Raw genomic sequence first — 22,200 nt, 5'->3', positions numbered from 1 at the left:
CTTATTTTGTACAATTTAAACTGAATCCATAGCCCTTTGAGCATATTTTAAATTTAACTCTACATTCAATTGTACTGTTGACTGGCCTTTGAGAAAGGGTGTTACAGTACAAAGAGCATGGCCTGCTGAACCAGACTACCTAGATCAGAAACCCTGTCATGCCGCTTGTCAGCTGTGGGATGTTGCCAAAATCATTTAATCTCCCTGGGTCAGTTTTCTTATGCATAAAGCAGGAATACTTACTTCTAACACAGGGTTGTTGTAAACTTAAATTAAATAAATATCTCCCGTGCTTGGTATTGTCAAACCCTCAATACACTTTTGCCAAGTGAATTAATATTAAACAGGTTAGTGATATTTAATGTCAAGTTAGGACTTTGGACTCCAAAGATAACCTTTTTCTGGTTTTGTTTTGTTTTTAGGGTTAAATAAATTTATTTTTAATTCTTTTGGGGTGTTGTTCCAAATCCCAGAATAAATGACTTTTTAAAAAAATATTGGGGCGCCTGGGTGGCTCAGTTGGTTAAGCGACTGCCTTCGGCTCAGGTCATGATCCTGGAGTCCCGGGATCGAGTCCCGCATTCGGCTCCCTGCTCGGCGGGGAGTCTGCTTCTCCCTCTCCCACTCCCCGTTTGTGTTCCCTCTCTCGCTGTGTCTTTCTCTGTCAAATAAATAAATAAAATCTTTAAAAAAAAATATTGTATTTATTTATTTTATAAAGAGAGAGAGATAGCAGGGGGAGGAGCAGAGGGAGAGGGAAGGGGAGCAGAGGGAGATTGACAAGGGGCTCAATCCCAAGACCCTGAGATCACAACCTAAGTCAAAACCAAGAGTCAGATGCTTCACCCACTGAGCCACCCACGCACCCCTGGAATAAATGATTTTTAAAAAGATCCAATAAAAAAAAAGAATCAGAAAATACAGATAAGCTTTTTTTTTTTCTTTCTCACACAACAAATTTATTTTCTCACAGTTCTGGAGCATATAAGTCCAACATCAAGTTGTCCGCGGGTGTGGTTTCTTCTGAGGCCTCTCTCCTCGGCTTGTAGATGGACACCTGCTGCCTGTCTTTAGCCGGTCTTCCCTGTGTGCCTGTGTTCTATCTCCTTTTCTTATAAGGACACCACTCATAGTCAATTAGGTCCCACATTAATGACTTCATTTTAACTTAATTACCTCTTTAACCCTATTCCCCATAACAGTCACATTCTGAGATACTGGAGTTTGGGACTTGAGTGCCTGAATTTTGACGGGGTTAAATTCAGCCTGCAATACCCCTCTGCCCTACAACCCTGTGTTACCGGTGGCCTTTCCCCCTTAAAGATGATTCTATTTAGTTTTAGGGGTAGTAAAATAATTAGCTGCTATATTTTAATTATTAGAAACAATTCTGCTAAATAAGAACACAGGCAGTCAGAGCCCAGTGGAAGGGACTTGATAGGGCCGGCGGGGGAAGAACTTCGCAGCCAGTTGGAAAGGAACGCGGGTCAGCGGGTGACCCATACAAACGGCGACAGTCAAAAGCATCTCTGGGCTTTTTAACTCATACATCTTGGGGGTGACCACGTGACGTTCGTGTTCCTGATGACCAGCGAGCCGACCCTGGTACGGGACTTCAGTTTACACAGCACTTTGACAGGCTTTGTCTCTCTTAAGCCTCCTGTCCCCGGGGGGTGAGGCTGGTGGAGATTTGTCAGCGGCCAATTGTTTACTCTGCCAACATTCCAAAGAGCAAAATGTGCCCCTGTCTGGGAGTGTGACTCGCTCCTGGGACAATTACTCAGCGACACCCCGTAGCCCTTGCGCCCCCAATGCAGACCACCCCGCCCTCTGGACGCATGCGCAGTTGCGGAGCTCTTCCTGCGAAAGAGCTGCGGATACTCCAGGCAGACTCGTCGGTGCGGCAGCGAGAGGGTCTCGCCCGGCTCTACGTCACTTGTGTGCGACGGCGCCTGCGCTGGACACCATGCTGTCAGCCCAGCGGCGAGGTCTGGTGTTCCTACGGCTGCGGCGCCTCAGGAGGTGGCTAGGGCTCGGAACTTCTTCGTTCCTGCGGGGCCTTGGGCGAGAGCCCTTGCAGACAGCCGGGTCACTGTGTTGCGAATCCTCGCCTAGAGACGCACGAGACGGAGAGGGATGGCGCGAAGCGTCACGGAGCAAAGCCCCCAGCACAGAGTCGCCTCCATCTCTCCCTCTGCGCGTCCGAGGCACTGGGATCGGATGTCTTTCGTCACTGGAAGTCCTCAGACTGCCGACGCCAGAAGAGGAGTCACCCTCTCGAGAGCGCGAGGACTCGAGCGGAGACCAGGACCAGCCCGGTCCCGCCCACCAGGGATCCAGGGGTCCCGTGCCTCGCTCCTTGGCCCAGTCTGTGACCGAGGTAGAAGAGCTTCCTGGCTCCTCTTCCTGGCCAGCTTCCAGGGAGGGGCCCTTTCGCGTTGGGGAGCTGATCTTAGCTGAGACTGGGAAGAGAGAAACACAATTTAAAAAATTATTTAGGTTGAGTAACGCCGGACACTTGAATAGTAGCTGGGGGACTGTCCCGTTCAGCGAGATCGTGGGAAAGTTTCCCGGCCAGATACTGAGGAGTTCTTCGGGTAAGCACCTCAAGCTGAGGAGGCCGGCATTGGAAGACTATGTATTACTGATGAAAAGAGGGCCTGCCATAACGTATCCTAAGGTAATGCGGTGGGAGTTGGGTGCGTATTGGTTCCAGAAAGAGCAGAACTACAGTCCTGATTCATGTACTTAAAGCACATCTCAGACCGTGTGATGTTTTTATGTTCTCGGACTTAAAAAACAAAACAAAAAATAATGGATGTGACTTTTACATATTTTATGATTGCGAATTTTAGGACGAAACAGCCACCTTTTCATTTTAATTTGAGAGTGTTCATTCATCTGTAAAGTGAAAAGAATATTGACCTACTATGTAGAGTTATGTGAACTAATCAGGCACATAATAAGTACTTATATTTGTTCCCCATAACCCTTAAGTTTGCAAGTTCAGGACTCGAGAATGTTCAACTCTTTTGGTACCATTATGGAGATATTTTAATCATCATTTAATTAAATAAAGCATGTTACTAGGGGTATGTTTTATCAATGATAGATATGTTACTGTGCTTTTCTCTTTAGGGAAAAAATAGTGTTTTGTATTAAAACAGCTAACACTAAACGTACGAGAAATATTCTTTATAATAAATTAACTGCTTAGTTTCTTTTCTTGTTTTTTTTTTAATTTTTTATTTATTTATTTGAGACAGAGAGAATGAGAGACAGAGAGCACATGAGAGGGGAGAGGGTCAGAGGGAGAAGCAGACCCCCCGCAGAGCAGGGAGCCCGATGCGGGACTCGATCCAGGGACTCCAGGATCATGACCTGAGCCGAAGGCAGTCGCTCAACCAACTGAGCCACCCAGGCGCCCAACTGCTTAGTTTCTTGTTACAACTTTATACTAATCATCCACTGCTAGTGGTTTATTTCAGTTCTTAATCATATTCACAGTCCTTGAGTAGAATGTTCCTTTGTAACAACTCCTCCTATCCCCAGATGAGGAGTCCTTCGTCATTTATTCAGCAAATAATTGCCTATCTTCTATATTCAGGGCACTATTATAGGCACTGTTATAGGTGATGAGCCCCAGTCCTTGCTCTCAACCTAGATGTTACATCCTAGAGGAAGTGACAGAGAACACACAAGTAAATGAAAGGATAGGATAATTTCAGGTAGTGCTAAGTGCCACGAAGACAAATAGATTAACAGTGACATGCTGGGGTGACCTGGGGGAGGAGAATGCTTTATGTCAGATGGTTAAGGAAGGTCTCAAAAGAGGTATGTTTGATAAGAAACCTAATGTAAGGAAAAGCCAGCCGTGCAGAGATCTAGGAGCCCAGTGTTCTTGCAAAGGGAAGAGTAGTGCAGAGATGCTATTATGGCTTGAGTGAGTTAGGTGAGGGAGAAAGTGGTATGAGATGTGGTTATTCCATGTACATTGGGTACCATTGGAATGTTCTAAGTAGGAATCCAATTTATGTTTTAAAGGGTCTACCAAGGGACAAAGAAAACCTTTTAGGAGGCTTTAAGCAAGTGGGGTATCGTAAACTCTTGACGGAAATTTTGTCTTTTTCTTACTTTGTCTTTCCTTTTTTTTTTTTTTTTAAAGATTTTATTTATTTATTTGACAGAGAGAGAGAGACAGCGAGAGCAGGAACACAAGCAGGGGGAGTGGGAGAGGGAGAAGTAGGCTTCCTGCCGAGCAGGGAGCCCAATGTGGGACTCGACCCCAGGACCCTGGGATCATGACCTGAGCCGAAGGCAGACGCTTAACGACTGAGCCACCCAGGTGCCCGGGGATGATGATACTTTTCTCATATTATTATCTTGATTAATAAGATTATGAAAGCAATTTGCATACTTAAAGAAGCCTGGCACATGGTAAAGTTTCAATAAATAGCCCTTATTATCATCCATGATATTCCTGTTAACGATTCTTCAATTATAGCGTTTGTGAAATAGGTCCTGTCTATTTCTGGTATCCTAATGCTAAATGAGAAGTTCATTTCGTTTCATGCAGAGATTATGTAATACTTCCTAACTGGTCTTACTGCTTCTAATTTCTCTCTTCTCTAGTATATTCTGCATTTCCCTGTCAGATTAATCTTCATAAAATGCCATTTATATTACCTTGGTGACATGCCCCAGTTACTGACCAGGTCAAGTTCAAGTGCTTTAGCCTGGCATTCAGTGCTCTCTTTTTCTCTTCTTCTGAGATGAGCAAACTGTGTTTATTCTACCTCTGTTTTCTTTAATACTCTTTCTACTTCGTGATTGTTTCCTTAAACTCTCTGTGTCTTTAAGCTAGGGCCTTCTTCTGATATCTCCGTTCTCTGAGCTCCTATTGCTACTTATTGTCTATAATTTTGGTATTATGCTGAAGTGCTGCTTTATTTGCTAGTTGATTCTTGAATCTCTTATTTCATCAAGTAAAATATCAACTCTTGGTAGGCCGGGCCAGATTTTAATACTCTTTTTTTCACTCCTTTCTTTCCAAGTCCAACATAGTGTTTGATAAGAGTCTGTGCTTAGTACATATTTATTGGTCACTGAGTCACCCATACTATGCTTCAATCATAGGATATGAGTATGATACTGTTGATGATGGATATCCACCCAGGTGATACTGTTTTGGAAGCTGGCTCAGGCTCTGGTGGAATGAGCTTATTTTTATCCAAAGCAGGTAAGAGATTGGGAGAAATGAGCTGAATTTAGATGGGCAAAGAAAATATTCAATCTTTCATAATAACAGAAAGTTAAGTGGATAAAGATGTCTTAGAAAATATTCACAGGGCGCCTGGGTGGCTCAGTCGGTTAAGTGGCTGCCTTCAGCTCAGGTTGTGATCCCGGGGTTCTGGGATCAAGTCCCGCATTGGGCTCCCTGCTCTGTGGGGAGCCTCTCTCTCACTCTCTCTGTCTGTCTCTCTGTGTCTCATGAATAAATAAATAAAATCTTAAAAAAAAAGAAAAGAAAATATTCACATAACTTTGTGATGAAACCAAATGCAAGCAACTATTTTTCTTTCCACCTTGTACGCTTATTCTAATCATTCTCCCTCTAGCCCTCTCTCCATTTTCTGTGCTTTCTCTTGCACCCTCCATGTGTTTTAAGGCTTCTTCCTTTTTTTTAAACTAAACTTTTTATTGGGACATAACATAGCTATAGTGCACAGATCATAAGTGTGTAGACCCTCAAAGAATTTTTATTTATTTATTTATTTATTTATTTATTAAAGATTTTATTTATTTATTTGACAGAGACAGAGACAGTGAGAGCAGGAACACAAGCAGGGGGAGTGGGAGAGGGAGAAGCAGGCTCCCCGCGGAGCAGGGAGCCGATGTGGGACTCGATCCCAGGACCCTGGGATCATGACCTGAGCCGAAGGCAGATGCTTAACGACGAGCTACCCAGGTGCCCCCCTCAAAGAATTTTTAATACTCAAGTAGTTATCACTCAGATCAAGATGGAATGTTGCTGCATCACAGAAACTTCCTCATGTTTCCTCTTCGTCATAATCGATTCTCCCTAAAGGTAACCACTGTTCTGCCTTTTACCATCATTGATTAGTTTTGCCTGTTTTGAACCTTGTATAAAAGGAATCATACAGTATGTACTCTTGAATGTGGCTCCTTTTCAACATTCTGTTTGTGAGAGTCAGCCATTGCATGTAGCAGTTCTTTCATTTTAGTGGCTATAGAGTTACTCCATTTTGTAAACAAATTACAGCTTGGGTGCCTGGGTGGCTCAGTTGGTTAAGCGACTGCCTTCGGCTCAGGTCATGATCCTGGAGTCCCTGGATCTAGTCCCGCATCGGGCTCCCTGCTCGGCAGGGAGTCTGCTTCTCCCTCTGACCCTCCTCCCTCTCATGCTCTCTGTCTCTCATTCTCTCTGTCTCAAATAAATAAATAAAATCTTTAAAAAAAAAAAAAAATTACAGCTTATCCATTCTGTCAGTGGGCATTTGAGTTGAATATTATGAATAGTGCTGCTCTGAACATTCTTGTATTTGTCTTTTGGTTCATATGTGTACATGTTTTTTGTTAATAACAATTCCCGATGAATACTCAATATGAGAGAATATAGAATGTAGAGGGCGGTCAGCTGCAAAGTCTCTAAAAATTGTCAGTTGGTAAAAGTACTGCTTGAGGGTAGCACCTGATCAAAAATCAAGAGGTATACAGTAAACATAAATATCTGTTCATGTTCCCATCACTTGATTTCTGGTTACTGTTATTTTAATTGATTATTGCTCCTGTTGACTGTTTGATTCCTCAGAGTGTCAGGGTTGCTTTGGCTGTTCTGGATGCTTGTGCAGTTGTCCTTCCTCAGTGAATGATAGACTGCTGAACAGTGACTGCAGCCTTTTCATGTTCTTTATTAGTGTATTCTTTTTTCAATGATAAACTTTGTTAGAGCTGTCCTAAGGTGTATGTGGGTAGATTTTATAAAGAAACAGATAAAAATATACCGAATTAAACTTAAACCCTTTGTTCTTTCACCTAATGCCATCACATACAAACATAATCCAGTTTATGCTAGGTCAGGAAATTCATGCTGGCCTCCTCAAATCTTTTTTTGATTCTTTTCTGTACGTAGTTAAAGGCAGTAATTTCTTCGCAATTAGTAACTAAATCCTAAGTGCATTTGACAGAGTGAATTTATAAAAATTTGTGAGAGAGGAGGAGTGCCCATATTTCTAGTATCTGTAGTATCAGAGGCATGTCATGGCATGAATAATCCCAAACTATGAGTGATCAAGAAATTATTGCTGTTTACCTTTGCGATGGATTTTTTCTCCATAATTTTACTTTCCAATTGTTTAGCTTATGCTAATGTTAACATTAAATTCTGTCCCTTGAGAACATGATGAACTGCAGCTGGAGTTATATTTCAAAAGACATTCTAGAATTTAAACTTTTCATTAGTAAACTATAGACTTACCGATCTAGGACAACTCCCAAATGATACCAAATCACCTCAAATAGAGGTGGGTGGAAAATTAATTGCCTTTAATTAAAATGCAAATAGTCTTCTGCAGAAGCTGCACTATTACTATGCTAGGCAGTTTAAAAGTTCTTCAGACACACACAAAAATAGAAATATATTTTAAATATATGAAATGCCTAACTTCATCCATTACAAAAGAAATATAAATTACAACTACAATGATAAACTATATTCAGTTTTTATTTTTTAATTTTTTTTAAAGATTTTATTTATTTATTTGAGAGAGAGAGCACAGAGGGAGAGAGAGAGGGAGAAGCAGGCTCCCTGCTCAGCAGGGAGCCCCATGTGGGACGCGATCCCAGGACCCCGGGATCATGACCTGAGCCAAAGACAGTTACTCAACCAACTGAACCACCCAGCTGCCCCTCTATTCAGTTTTTAGATTGACACAGATAAAAATTTGAAAACTCTTTGTTGGAGAAAGTATGGAGAAATAGGCACTCTACTACATTGTTGGTAGAGTGTAAATTGGTATTATTTTTTTGGAGGATAATTTGATAATAATTTTCAAAATAAAAAATTCACATACCTCTTGAGCTAGTAATTTCATTTTGAGGACTTTGTCTTTTCATGGATACAAAGGTTTAGGCAACAATTTTCATTGCAGTATTGTTATAGCATAAGACTAGAAACAAGCTAAATGTTCATCAGTAGATGACGATTTAAATAAACTATGGCATAGCCATACAATGGAACATAATAGCTCTTAAAAGGAATATAGTAGATTATTAATCACTGAAATAACATTGGTAAGTAGAAGGAAAGTATAGAACAGTATATATAATACCTGTATGTTTTAGTGTGTGTTAAAGACAGGGAAAGACAGTTGGCACCAGCTATCTTGTGAAGGGTAAATAACTGGTAATATGGTTGCCTCTGGAGAGGAAAATTGATTAAGGATCTGGGATGGGATAGAGAGTTTTCTAACCCTGAACTATTTGAATTATTTTTTCACATCAGTGTAATACCTTTGCAGAATAATTCTTTACATTCTTTTATGAAATGATACAATACAATGAAATATCATAAGTTCTTTTTTTTTTAAATTAAGTTGGATCACAAGGACGAGTCATAAGTTTTGAAATACGAAAAGACCACCATGAATTGGCTAAGAAGAATTATAAAAAGTGGTGTGATTCATGGAAAATGAGTCATGTAGAAGAGTGGCCAGACAATGTGAATTTTATTCATAAGGATATTTTAGGAGCAACTAAGGACATAAAAACTTTAACATTTGATGCGGTAAGTTTTCTAAAGTAGGTCCTATGATATTATCTAATACTGACTACATAGAAAACAAGGATCACACTTCTTTTGTATGGAAAAGACTCTTCATTATTTGCCCCATTTCTATCTGTAGGAGTAGGAGGAATATTTTCCTTTAATATCATGTAGGATTTAGAGCAGAGAGACATACTGAATCAGGTGCCAAAGCTGTTAATCAATGTCGGGTAATGACCAGATAGTAAGAGGAGTAGTTGAGCATCATGAACCTCAGCATTTCTAGGATAAAGGAATAATAATTTAGGAGCAGCTTTGGGAGCATATTGATCCCAGTGCCTGACTTCATGTTGTGAGATTTGGGGGAATAGCCCTCATCTGTCGGGGAACAGGCAAGAGGCGTCTTTAGACAGTTAACATGAGGATGTAGATGAGTGTTCATTAAAGATACTGAGTTTGGGGGCATTTAGTATGAGCATACCTCCAGAAAGTGGAGTGGATGGATTTGTGAGGAGGAGGAACAGTGAGAGGTTGAGTTAGGGAGAAGAAACAGAGTAGTATGAAGATAAAAGGATAGATGATGAGGGGATATTTTAGGCTGTGACCAGTGATGGTAGAAATGTGGGACATGGAGGTATTAGTCGGCTTCAGAGTTTCAGAATTCTAGTGTAAGTTGCTTATCCTTGATGATTCCATTATCATTTCATAGCTTGGCACTACAGACTGAGGTCTAGGCCATCTTTGCTTTTTTTTAATTGGCTGTTGGAAAGTTGGATTATTTTATCATTTTCTGAGGAAAACTAGTTGAAAAATGAAGTTCAAAGAGATTTTTTTTATCAGGACTGGTTCCTATCTCTAATGTTAATAAAATCTGTGATTTTGGTGACTCAGATTCCTGGACACAAAGACCACAGTTCTTTTTCCTCATCCTTGTTTGGCTTGCATATTACACCTCAGTAAGGGCCAGAAAAAAGGAGTTTCTCTACATAGGCCATCCATAAGAATGTTACAGATACCTGGAAGGTTAATTGGTCATCAGAAGTTTGCTTGATGATCATGAAACAACAAAGGACTTTAATGATATCATTGAAGCTTTGTAGAAACCTGTTGAACCATCCCTGATCTAAAAGAAAGAATATTCCTTACTAGATTTATTCGATGGACTCTCTTGAGTAATAGCGTCAGATGATTGCCAGTATGAGAAAATGTAGGAGGAGGAGCCATACTCCTGCCATCCAAAATGATGGTAAATTGAACAAATAAGGTGTTAAACTACAAAGACAGAGAACAAAAGGAGGAAAAAATGTCTAGTAAAATATTTTTAACAAATTTTAAAAAGCCTAACCATCAGAAGATGAATGGACACAATGGAATACTAAAAATAGTATTATTTAACATAGTGAAATAAATGTACTATATCTACATCAGTAAATCTCAAAGACATGGTGCTTAGTGAAAAAAATCATTATAAAAGAATATGTATGGAATGGCCACACATAGGTAAAATTTAAAACTACACAAAACAGTACCATGTACTGTTTATAACTATATACATATGTTGTGACAGTATAAATTATTTGGGAACATTACCAACTTCAGGACAGTGATTACCTGAGGAGAGAAAGGGAGAGGGGAAGAGGGAACTAAGTTTTGGCGTCCACTCAGCCTGGTTCACTCTTGGGCTCCCATAATAGCCAAGATGATCTTGGATAAGTTACTTAATCTTTCTGTGCCTCAGTTCTCTCACATATTAAACAGGAATGATAATAATAGTTCATATTTCATAGAGTTGTTGAGGATTAAATAAGATACTTAATATAAAGTGCGTAGAACAGTGCCTGGTGTATAGTAAGCATTAAAGAATTATTAGCTATGACTTTCATCATTATTATTTCTTTCCTTTTCTCTACCTGTTTAAATTCTATTTTCCCCTCAAAGTTTAGATCAAAGGTCACCTCTTTCATGGAATGTACCTTACTCATTAACTGGGGGATTATCATCATTTTCTGAATTATTGAACCACTGTTTCTTGATTCAACAAGCATTTATTAAAGACCTGCTATGTGCCATGTACTATGCTAAGACAAAAGTGAATTACACATTTAAAGGAGCTTTCAGTCTAGAAGATAGACAAACAATTACTGGAAAGACTCAGAAGCATTGAACACCATGGCTGTAGAAATTGGGTATCATGAGGTGAAGCTGCAAATGCAGTCTTAAGGGGCTAGATAATGAAGAACACTTGTATGTATATTAAGCTAGGGCATAGAGACATTTTCTTACAGATAACGGGAACTACTGATGAGTTCCTAAGCGGGGAGCAGAATGTCCAGATTCCTATTTTAAAGTAATTCATTTTTTTTTAAATTCCAGTATAGTTAACGTACAGCGATTCATTTCAGGTGTACAATATAGTGATTCAGCAATTCCATGTATTAGTCAGTACTCATCAAGATAAGTATACTCTTCCATTTTAGAGTAATTCTGGTGGAAGAATAAGGCTGTGAGTCTATGTAGAGAGCTACTGTAATGTTACCATAAGATATAATAAGGTCCTGATCTAAGGCATTAGCAGCAGGATGAATTTGAGAAATACTTAATAGGTAGGTTTGTGGGGCTGGATAATTTTAACCCAAACGGAAACAACTAAACCCCACAGATTCTCAAAAGAGAATTCAAGGTAAAGAAAATGATGACTCTCAACAACAAGTTTCTGGTTTGAGTGACTGGATGAATGGAAATGTTAATTGAAAATAGAGTATTCAAGAGGATTGGCAAGTTTCTTGGTTATCTGATTTTTGGTCCTTGTCAGTAACATAGACAAACTACAGCCGAAGAAGCCCATTTATATTTATCATGTTGACCCTTTGATTCAGTCATTGAGATCTTTCCTTGGAATCGAATAGACATTTTAAACTCCTGTCCAAACCTGAATTCTTGATTATTTCTGCCAAGCCTGCCCTTCCCATAGTCTTCACCATTTTCCTTACTAGAAAATGACGTCTCCGTCCTTTCAGTGGCATAGGCTAAAAACACTGGATTCATTCTGACTCCTCTTACTCTCCTATCCACAACCAATCCTAATTCTAAATGACTCTATCTTTTCAAAATATATACCACTTGTTATCATATCTAGTGCTATTTACTATTGCAAGTCATCGTCATCCTTCCTTGCCTTCTCCCAGTCTTTTCTATGTGTAGATTGAACGAATAAGTCAGAATGTACTTATGCCCCTGATTGTACACTCACAGTTCGTCTCTTAGCGTCTTCCCCCTTTTGTCTCCACTGCAACAGCGGCCTTCTCACACTCACCAAGTGTCTTACAGTCTCAGAGCATTTGTACTTGCTGTCTGTCCATCTGGAGCACACTTCCGCCCTGTATTTCCACAGGGTAAGCTTAATCATTTTCTTCAGGTCTCTCCACTGACCAGCCTACATATAAAATAGCACTTCCTTTCCATTGCTCTCTGCCCCTTATAGTCTGCTTTATAATTCTGAAGTTCATCATGTCACTTATCCTCCTCGGACTTACATATTTATTGGATTTTTGTTTAATGTCTGTCCCTTTATTAGAATATATGGTCCCTTGAAACAAAATAGAATATAAGCTCCTGTTATATATCCTTACTACTTAGCAAAATGCTTGGCACATGGAAGGTGCTCAATAAATATTTGGTGAATGAATTAATAATGAATGATGACCCATTAATACTATTTAAAAAAACAAATAATGGAATAATTTCTAATTTAGTAAATATGTTGATGTGCCAACTACTCTTAGCTTTCCAGAGTTCTTCATCAATAAAAGCCACTTTGTTTTCTATTTTGACCATATTTGTTTTGTTGTAAATGACTTTGTTTTTTAAATTTCATTTACTCATTGTATTCATTTGACATCTTTTATGAGTACAGTTCTGTATTCTGCAAATGGATGAGGAATAAAGAACTAAGTCAGGATTCTTGCATTTTAGAATCTCTAAAATTAATACTCATAACTTACCTTTTGCACATAGAAATACATATTTGAGATCATGTGAATTTGCTGCCAAAATCTGAACTAAAGCATTAAAACTTTTATATATACGTATGCATTTGTATATATATATATGTGTATATGAGATATAGCTGAAGAAAGGTTCCTGTATTATTGATATTGTCAAGTGCAAGACACGCCATTATGATTTTCATGTAGTCAAGTATTGTGACACATTGTATAATAATAAATATGCCTTTTTGAGAACAGCAAAATGACAGCTAATAGTACTAGAGTTTAAAAAAATGAAGATACACCTTTTCAAAGGTGTATCATTTTACCGCAGTAAGAAAGAAGACCTGTGCTTTGTTTAAACAAAACTCAGTCTGATTTGCTTTCCCCCTGACAGGTAGCTTTGGACATGTTGAATCCTCAAGTTGCTTTGCCTGTTTTATATCCAAATCTTAAACAGGGTGGTGTGTGTGCTGTATATCTAGCGAAGTGAGTAATGTGTCTATTCTTTGTAATGTGATTTTAAACACACTTTTGTTTTGTCTCAAGTAGTTGACTACAATGTTCATTTTGTAACCGAATTAGGTATATATGTCATCTTGTAAAACTGTTATGAAACGACGTATGTCCCAATTAATTTATATTGCTGTTTAAATCACCCTTTACCTGAATGGTAAAATAAGATGCATATTTCTTACAATTTAGAAGAAAAGTTTTTAAAAGTGTAATGTGAACAATAATGTTAAATCATAGTCTCTGTATATATATTTTTTTTACTTAGTAGTCTATGAAATTGCATGTTATGTGATCTAACTTGCATGTTTATATTTCCCCTTTGGTTTAACTATAGCATTTAAATTTGGGTTAAGAGGTATAGTGAACTTAAAATAAGTATCAAGTTATTATTGTAATAGAAATTTAAAGTACTTTTTTTCACTTTTCTAAAAGTATCACACAGGTTATTGAACTTTTAGATGGAATTCGCATCTGTGAACTTGCTCTCTCATGTGAAAAGATAAGTGAAGTCATTGTCAGAGATTGGTTGGTTTGCCTCGCAAAACAGAAAAATGGAACTTTAGCTCAAAAAATAGAACCTAAAATCAACACAGATTTACAATTACATTCTCAAAAGAAAATTAGAATTGAAGGTGAGATGTTTCAAGAGGATGACCATGGTGAGGTTCGATTTTATTTCATCATGTTTATAATAATAAATGGAGGATAGGTTCCTGAGTGTACTGACCAATGATTATAAAACTATTTCTGAGGGATTTGTTCTTTTTCCCTAGAGAAATTGAAATGTGGTATTTATTCTGTTAAATTAAAATCTCTAAGGGGCAGAAAAATGACTTTTCTTGCCTTTTATGTAAAATTCTGATACCTTTGAAGAATTGATATTTTTGTATCAAGGAGGTCGGCGTATGAAATACCTTAACTATATTAAAGGATGTTTTTAATTTAGGTCAGTGATTATTACTGAAGGGAAAGAATTTAATAGGACCTGATATGCAAATAGCTAATATTCCAAAAAGCAACTTCCAAGATGCTACTGGAATTCCTCAAACAGCTAAATTTAGGTCCTTGTTGTATGATCATTATGGTCATTATTTAGGCCATGAACAAGTTTTCAAATATCCATTGATTGATGATATATAGGCTTATCCATTTGGTTATAAAACCATATATAAGTTTATCATTTAATCCTTGACAAATTGTTTCTGTAAGATAACTAGCAGAGTAGCTCCAAAACAAATGCTGAAAAAAAAATGTTTGAGAGAAAAAACTTAAAGGGGCAGTAGTTTGTATTTTAACACTTTTATGAACAAATTATAAAATATTTTATATAGCTTATAATATATATTTTGTTCTACAACAGAAGAGTCACATTCTGATTTTCCATATGGATCATTTCCCTATATTGCTAGACCTGTACACTGGCAAACTGGTCATACAGGTGAGTGATGTTTTCAGGCCATATTAAATGTTGTTTGCTTCTAATTTTGTAATGACCTTACTTTTTTGTCTCCTTAAATTAGCTTTTCTTGTCAAGCTGAGGAAGTTTAAACCACCACATAACTGAGTACCTCAGATGACAGCAACTGATTAGAAGATGGAAAAGTACCAAAATAGAACTTTATATTGTGAATCACTACTTTCATAGGTTGGAATTGTTAGCTATTACTATGAATCGTATAACTTTTACATACAATTTTGAAAAATAACAAAAGCTAAAGGAAGATGTGTAACATTTCAAAACTGTTTAAATGTCCCATTTGACACTTGTCTTGTAGTTAATTTGACATTTTGTAGTTAATGATTCCAAGTTGGTTTAGTTGAGCCATCTCATTCTTCACTTCCTGTAAACCACTCCATAGATTTGTCTTTCTTCATAAAATTAGTTTTCTTTTCTTTCTTTGATTGATGGTCATTGGCTACCAAAATAAAATATGCATTTTAAGATAAATTTTATGTATCTGTGTATTTTAAGTACATATTTTAATGGCTTGTATCTATCTTAAAAAGTAATCTGGGTTATAGTAAATAATAGGAAGAAAACTGATAATGATATAACCATCTTAAAAATTATAACAAAAGGGGGCGCCTGGGTGGCTCAGTTGGATAAGCGACTGCCTTCAGCTCAGGGCATGATCCTGGAGTCCTGGGATCGAGTCCCACATCGGGCTCCCTGCTCGGCAGGGAGTCTGCTTCTCCCCCCTCGGGGCCTCCCCCCTCTCATGTGCGCTCTCTCTCTTTCTCTCTCTCAAATAAATAAATAAAGTCTTTAAAAAAAAAATTATAACAAAAGATGTAACAATTCTTGAATCTCTTTTATCCTTCGCAGAATCATTTTAACTCATTTGAAAGAACATCAGAATTAATTAGGGGTTTATTATTCATAGGCATCAGTTATTTAGCATTTACCAGGTGCCCTACATTGTTTTAAGAACTTTATAAAGTTTTTTCATTTATTATGTGTAGCTCATCTTTAAGGTTATCCATATTTTACAGATAAACAAAAACTTAAGAGTGGTTAGGTTATTGTTTAAATATAGATGTTTTATAGGTTTTAAAGGGTAGTGCCTGGGAAGATAAATGCTGCTATTCCTGGGTTTATCCCTTAGGCTAGAGCTATTTAAAATAATATATATATTCTAAATAACATTTTACATATTTTTCATTATGTGGAAAATTTTAACATGAAATCTCTGCTTTTTTAGACTATAGTCTAAAAAAAGTCTAGACATTAAGTAATCACACAAATATAAAATTAAAATTGTTATAAATGCTCCAAAGAAGTACAGAGTACTATAATAGGGATTTTGCTCTGGTTAAGTAATTACCTGGGCAAGTGACAATTGAGCTGAGACCTGAATGGTAAGTACAAGTTAATTATAGCAGGGAAAATGAGAACAAAAAGGCCAGCGATGCTGGGGTTGAGTGAAAGAGACTGGAAAAATAGGTAGGGGTCAGGCCATGCAGGATCTTGTATATCTCTTAAGGAGTTTGTCCACGCCAAGAAAAATGGGGTCTCACTGAAGGATTTAGTGAAGTGACGGGTAACATGTTTAAGATCTGTGTTTTGAAAAAAAATCACTCTGCATTTCAGAAACTGATTGAATCATAAGCAGAGTAGTCTTCTGGTGTCATATTTCTAAATGGTAACTATCCGAACACTCATACAGTAATAATGGCTTTATAGTTTTCATAACATTACCAGATATCTAGAAGCTCTGAAGTACATTTTAAGTTCTGTCAAGAAATACTCCCCTTTTTGGGTGCCTGAGTGGCTTCGTAGGTTAAGTGTCTGCCTTTGGCTCAGGGTGTGATCCCAGGGTACTGGGATTGAGCCCCGCATTGGGCTCCTTGCTCAGTGGGGAGCCTGCTTCTCCCTCTCATGCTCCCCCTGCTTGTGCTCTCTCTCTCTAATAAAAAAAAAAAAAAAAATTCCCTTTCTTCTGCCTTCTATTTAACCAGTAATAAAATTCTGTCCTTCATGTATTGTTTTGAATGCAAGCTCTAATTGTACTACTTGGAGAAGGGGCTGGCTTAAGAGCAAAGAGAAGTTGTACCTTCTACTCCTATTTTTTTTTTTTTTAAGTAGGCTCCATGCTGGGCATGGGACCCAACGTGAAGCCTGAACTCATGACCCTGAGATCAAGACCTGAGCTGAGATCAAGTCAGACACTTAACCGACTGAGCCACCCAGATGCCCCATTCTACTCCTATTTCATGTAGAATAATTAGTTTTTGTTCAGTACACTGTGCTCAATAGATGTTGAATTGAACAAGACTTCTTTAACAGTGTCCATTCTAATATTAAGCTAAATTGAAAACCAAACTACATAAGCAAATAAGCATTTATTTATATGGTTAAAATTCAGCTTAAGCCCTTTCTCCATGTCTCCACTAGAACATTAAGCATGTTTACAGTCTTACTTATGGGACAGATGCGATTTTCTAAAATTAGCTTCCTAAATGCACATCTGGCTTTCATCTACCATACTGTAAACTCCTCCAGATTTGTGACTGACTCAACTGTCTTCCTAGTACCTTCCAGAGGTCCTACCGTTTCCACCCAGTAAATGGTCAGTAAAAGTGTGCTGATGGCTATAAGCCTATACTTGATCATGTATTGTTTTATCTGTTGACTTGGTTCTAGGGAGAAATTTAGGAATATAGCTCATGGACTGTGGGAGAATTGGAGTTTGAACTCCGTACTTCAGAGGCAGTGGGGACGCCTGAAGATTCTATGGTCATGTAAAAGGAGGTATTTTTTAAAAGTTAGTCTATAAGTCTATAGTCTACGAGTATTTAAAGGAAGGAAAAAACAAGCGAATTAGGAATTAGGACACATAGTATACCTTATGAGTTGATTGGTAGTAATCTACAACCATGAGGTGAGGAAAAGGGGCAGATGTAAAAAATATTGTGAAGGAATAACCAGATGAGCTGGTGATTCATTGGATATATAGAGAATGAAGCTATGTATTTTCAAAGTTTTCTCTGTTTATCAGGAGCCCTTTCCCTTCCTTTGCTAGGCAAAGCAGGACTTAGTCAATGCTCAGCTCATATATTACTTCCTCTAAAAAGTCTTCAACAGGTCTCTCACCCTACAAAATTAATTCTGGGATCTTTGTGTTCCCAAATGTTGATCATATAATTAGCATTGCCCTATTACATCATTAATTTATAAGCCCTCATTATGCCTTAAGTATTAGGATTTTAAACCTGCATGACTAGAACAGTTGTAGTGACTGAAATAAGTTCAGAAAGGGATTTTTTTTTTTTGAGGAAAAATTATTTGGTTTTAGATTATATAACAGTTGCAGTGTTCCATGCCTGCCTATGTGATCCAGGAATAAGTTTTGGTATATTGCTTTTTTCCTTTGGCTTCACTCTAAAATCTGAGGCGTCCTCTGCATATTCACGTTTCAGATTAATTTAGGTGTCATAAGGCTTAAAACAGCATAAGGTAAAGAGAAAGTGTCATTTAGTATAAAAATAGGCTATATATTCAGATAGAACTGGGTCCTATCTTTTAAAAAATTTTTTTTTTTTAAGATTTTTATTTATTTGAGAGAGAGAGAATGAGAGACAGAGAGCATGAGAGGGGGGAGGGTCAGAGGGAGAAGCAGACTCCCCGCCGAGCAGGGAGCCCGATGCGGGACTCGATCCCGGGACTCCAGGATCATGACCTGAGCCGAAGGCAGGCGCTTAACCGACTGAGCCACCCAGGTGCCCAGAACTGGGTCCTATCTTGCTGTTTTTGTTGTTACTGTTGTTTTACCTTGAAACTGTGCCTTTTCTGAGTTTGTCACTAAAATGTGTGTCATGATGCCACTTAAAGATTTCTTGAGGGGGGTGGTCAGCGTTAAATGAGACTACCTTTGTAATATGCCTGGTACAAGATTGGTGATTGTGAGGTACATAAATTCATAAAGAATGCCTTATGTAGGGGCGCCTGGGTGGCTTAGTCAGTTAAGCATCTGCCTTTGGCTTGGGTCATGACCCCAGGGTCCTGGGATCGAGCCCCGCATAGGGCTCCCTACTCAGCGGGGAGCCTGCCTCTCCTCTCTCTGCAGCTCCCCCTGCTTGTGCTCTCTCACTTTCTCTCTGTCAAATAAATAAATAAAATCTTAAAAAAAAAAAGCCTCTTTTATCTCCCAACCTTGTCAAAATAACAACTATTTTGTTCCTAATAAATGTCATAAGCGTGTTTATGTAAAACTTGTTTTCTGAACATGTTTTGAGAAGAAATTTTTAAAGGTAGAAAAACAGGTTTTTACCTGAAAAGCAAGAAGTTGCTTGCTTGTGTCTGAAGATAGAAGCATTGATAAGCATCTACTGCTATATTTTAGCACAGAAGCCTGGAGTACAGTATCAGCTCTTTGTGTCTCTTGTAGGAATGATGAATTGAGTTTTCTGCAACCATAAGCCATTAAGTGATTCCAACCACCTTATGTGGACTTAAGGAAGAAAATTTTGCTAGCAGAGGTCACTACTGGCAATCAGCAGCTGCTGAGGCAGTAAGAGACGGACCACTGCTCCTGAATAACATTGTGTTACCCTTAAATGTCCCCACACCCCTAATAAGCTCACTTCCAATTAAGCCTACTGAGGGAAAATGGATGTATATGTTTACTGGTCAAGTGTATGTATGATCAGTTGTTTTTCTCTATTTTGTCTACCCTCTGTCATCCTGAAACAAAAGGTTTTACATTTAACTTTAATACTCTGAATAAAAGAGGATTGAATAAATACTTGTTCCTTCCTGTAGAGGATCTGTGTATATCCTAAACCAGGGATGGGATGAAAGCACAGTTCCATTTACAACTCCCTTAAGTCAAGGGCTCCACTTCTCATCCACAATCCCTCAAAGTCATGCTCGTTTTTTCAAAGCAAACTGACTGGCAGAGCCCCTTCCTCCCTGGGTGCACTGTGCTTTCCTGTTGAGATATCAAAGCCTAAAATACAGTGTTACTACTCTTGATATCTACAGGCGCCAGTCAGTAAACCATAACTACTTGTGTTCTGCTTTCTATAAATATGTTCAAATTGTGGCTAGAATTGTCTCCCAATTCACTCCATACAATCTTTCATCAGGAACTTGATTCTTAATACTTTCACCACCTCCTCAGTCCTTAGTAGCCTACGAAAAGACTAATGTGGCAGCTTATTTTCACCACCAAAGGTAGGATTTCATCAAAGGGGGCAGTAGAACATAATAGGAATTCAGGCTGTAGTCTAGAGTCAGACAGACCTGGGTTCAAATGTCGCTCCGCCACTTTGGGCAAATGATTTAACCTCTCTAAGCCTCAGTCTCCTTATCTGCAAAGTAGAGATAATAGTATTTATCATAGGGCTGGCTGTGGACATTAAGTGAGATTATCAATGTAAAATGTTTAACATATTGCCTGGAACATTTTAAACATCTAGTAAATCTTACAAGAATCAAAGAGTGCAGGTAAAAATTGCTGGGATAGAGGAGAAGGATGCTAAAAGGCAATTTTTATTTTATAATTTAGCCTATGGTAGATCCTACTTACCTTCAGATAAAAGTGAACCAATAAAAATTATGCTTGGAGGTGTTGCAAGGGAAGAGACTAAACTGTCAGTCAAATTTGTTTAGTGATTACTAAGGCCAGGGAATGGAACAATGACTGAGATGTGATTCCTACCTTGAAGAGTCTTAAGAGTTTAGTTTCTCTTTTAATAAAACTTCAGTAGCCACTGTTAATCTCATAAGGATACAGCAAAAATAAATATGTGATATTCTGAAATAATACAGGTCTCATTATAGAATTTAAGAACCATAAGAAATCGGTCAGTCCTCTATCTTACATGGGTGAAAATCTGGAAGAAGGGCTTTATAAGAAGTAAAAAGGATCACTGCTAGTAGAGTGATACCTTTATAAATATAATTTGAATGAAAATTATGGTATGATTGACTAAAAGTATTTCCAGTTCACATGATTATTTTCTAATTAAGGTACCATTGTTCCAAGTCATTTAAATCCCAACAAAAATGAAATGTGCGAATAAATTATGATACTTATACCATGTCATGATTAAAAATCAGGTTTCCTAAGACTAATGACATGGGGAAATGCTTTATGATAAAGTGAAAAAAAGCAGGCTTAGATATAGTATACTTCTAATTTTTTTAAAATAGAAGATAGAAAAGTGTATAGTGTTACAGAACTATAATGATCAAAACAGGATGGTATTTGCATAAAACTGACCCATAGAGAAATGGAACAGTATAGAGAGCCCAGAAATAAACTCATATATGGTTAATTAATTTATGACAAAAGAACCAAGAAGTGGGAACAGTCTCTTCAATAAATGGTATTGTAAAAACTGGACAGTCACATGCAAAAGAAATGAAGACCACTATGTTATACTATGTACAAAAAGTCAACTCACGATGGATTAAAGACTTGAATGTAAGAAAGACCTAAACCATAAAACTAGAACAAAATGGGAGGACATTCATCTTGCCAATGGTTTTTTGGATTTGACACCAAAAGCAAAGGTAACAAAGCAAAAATAAACAGTAGGATTACATCAAATTAAAAAGCTTCTGTACAGCAAAGAAAACCATCAGCAAAATGAAAAGGCAATCTATGGAATGGGAGAAAATATTTACAAATCATGTATCTGATAAGGGGTTCATATCCAAAATATATAAAGAACTCCTACAACTCAAGAAAAAAAAATCCAATTAAAAAATGGGCAGAGGAAATGAATTGACATTTTTTCAAAGAAGACATATAAATAGCCAACAGTTACACAAAAAGGTATTCAACAGCACCAATTATCAGGGAACTGCAAATCAAAACCACAGTGAGATATTTCATACTTATTAGAATGGCTATTATCAAAAAGATAAGAAATAACAAGTGTTGGTGAGGATTTGGAGAAAAGGGAACCCATGTACACTCTTGGTGGTAATGTAAATTGCTACAGCCAATATGGAAAAACAGTATAGAGGTTCCTCAAAAAATTAAAAATAGAACTATATGATCTAGCAATTCCATATCTGGGTATCTATCCTAAGGGAAAAAATCACTATCTCAAAAAGTTATCTGCACCCCCTTGTTTGTTGTAGCACTTAGCAATAGTCAAAACATGGAACAACCTAAGTGTTTATCCGCTGATGAATGGATAAAGAAAATGTAGGGTGTGTGTGTGTGTGTGTGTGTGTGTGTGTGTGTGTGTGTAGACTAACATTCAGCCACATATTATTGGAATGGAATATCATTCAGCCGTAAAAAATAAGGAAGTCCTGCCATCTGTGACAACATGGATGACCTTGAGGGCATTATGCTAAGTGAAATACTTTGGACAGAAAAAGAAAAATACTGTGTGATCTCATATGTGGAATCTAAAAACAAAACAAAAAAATGAACTCACAGATACAGAGAA

The 22,200-nt window shown here is 37.7% G+C and overlaps 1 protein-coding gene across 1 annotated transcript; it reads left to right on the top strand.

Annotated features, from left to right (window-relative positions):
* The first annotated feature begins 1,049 nt into the window (after positions 1-1,049).
* Positions 1,050-14,977, top strand: TRMT61B (tRNA methyltransferase 61B). Its single transcript, XM_035000532.1, has 8 exons — positions 1,050-1,066; positions 1,657-2,680; positions 5,137-5,239; positions 8,616-8,806; positions 13,169-13,260; positions 13,720-13,946; positions 14,648-14,725; positions 14,808-14,977. Exons 1-8 carry the CDS (start codon positions 1,050-1,052, stop codon positions 14,849-14,851), a joined length of 1,776 nt encoding a protein of 591 aa, XP_034856423.1. The 3' UTR covers positions 14,852-14,977.
* The last annotated feature ends 7,223 nt before the right edge of the window (positions 14,978-22,200 follow it).

This window comes from Mirounga leonina, unplaced genomic scaffold (assembly GCF_011800145.1).
Source record: "Mirounga leonina isolate KUSES-001 unplaced genomic scaffold, KU_Mleo_1.0 Mir_125, whole genome shotgun sequence".
Lineage (NCBI taxonomy): Eukaryota > Metazoa > Chordata > Mammalia > Carnivora > Phocidae > Mirounga > Mirounga leonina.
This window is presented reverse-complemented; position numbering and strand designations above follow the sequence as displayed.

Coding starts and splice junctions, on each gene's coding strand:
- TRMT61B (XM_035000532.1), top strand. Junction 2,681..5,136: donor CTGCCATAACGTATCCTAAG/GTAATGCGGTGG, acceptor CTTCAATCATAG/GATATGAGTATGATACTGTT. Junction 13,261..13,719: donor TGTGCTGTATATCTAGCGAA/GTGAGTAATGTG, acceptor CTTTTCTAAAAG/TATCACACAGGTTATTGAAC.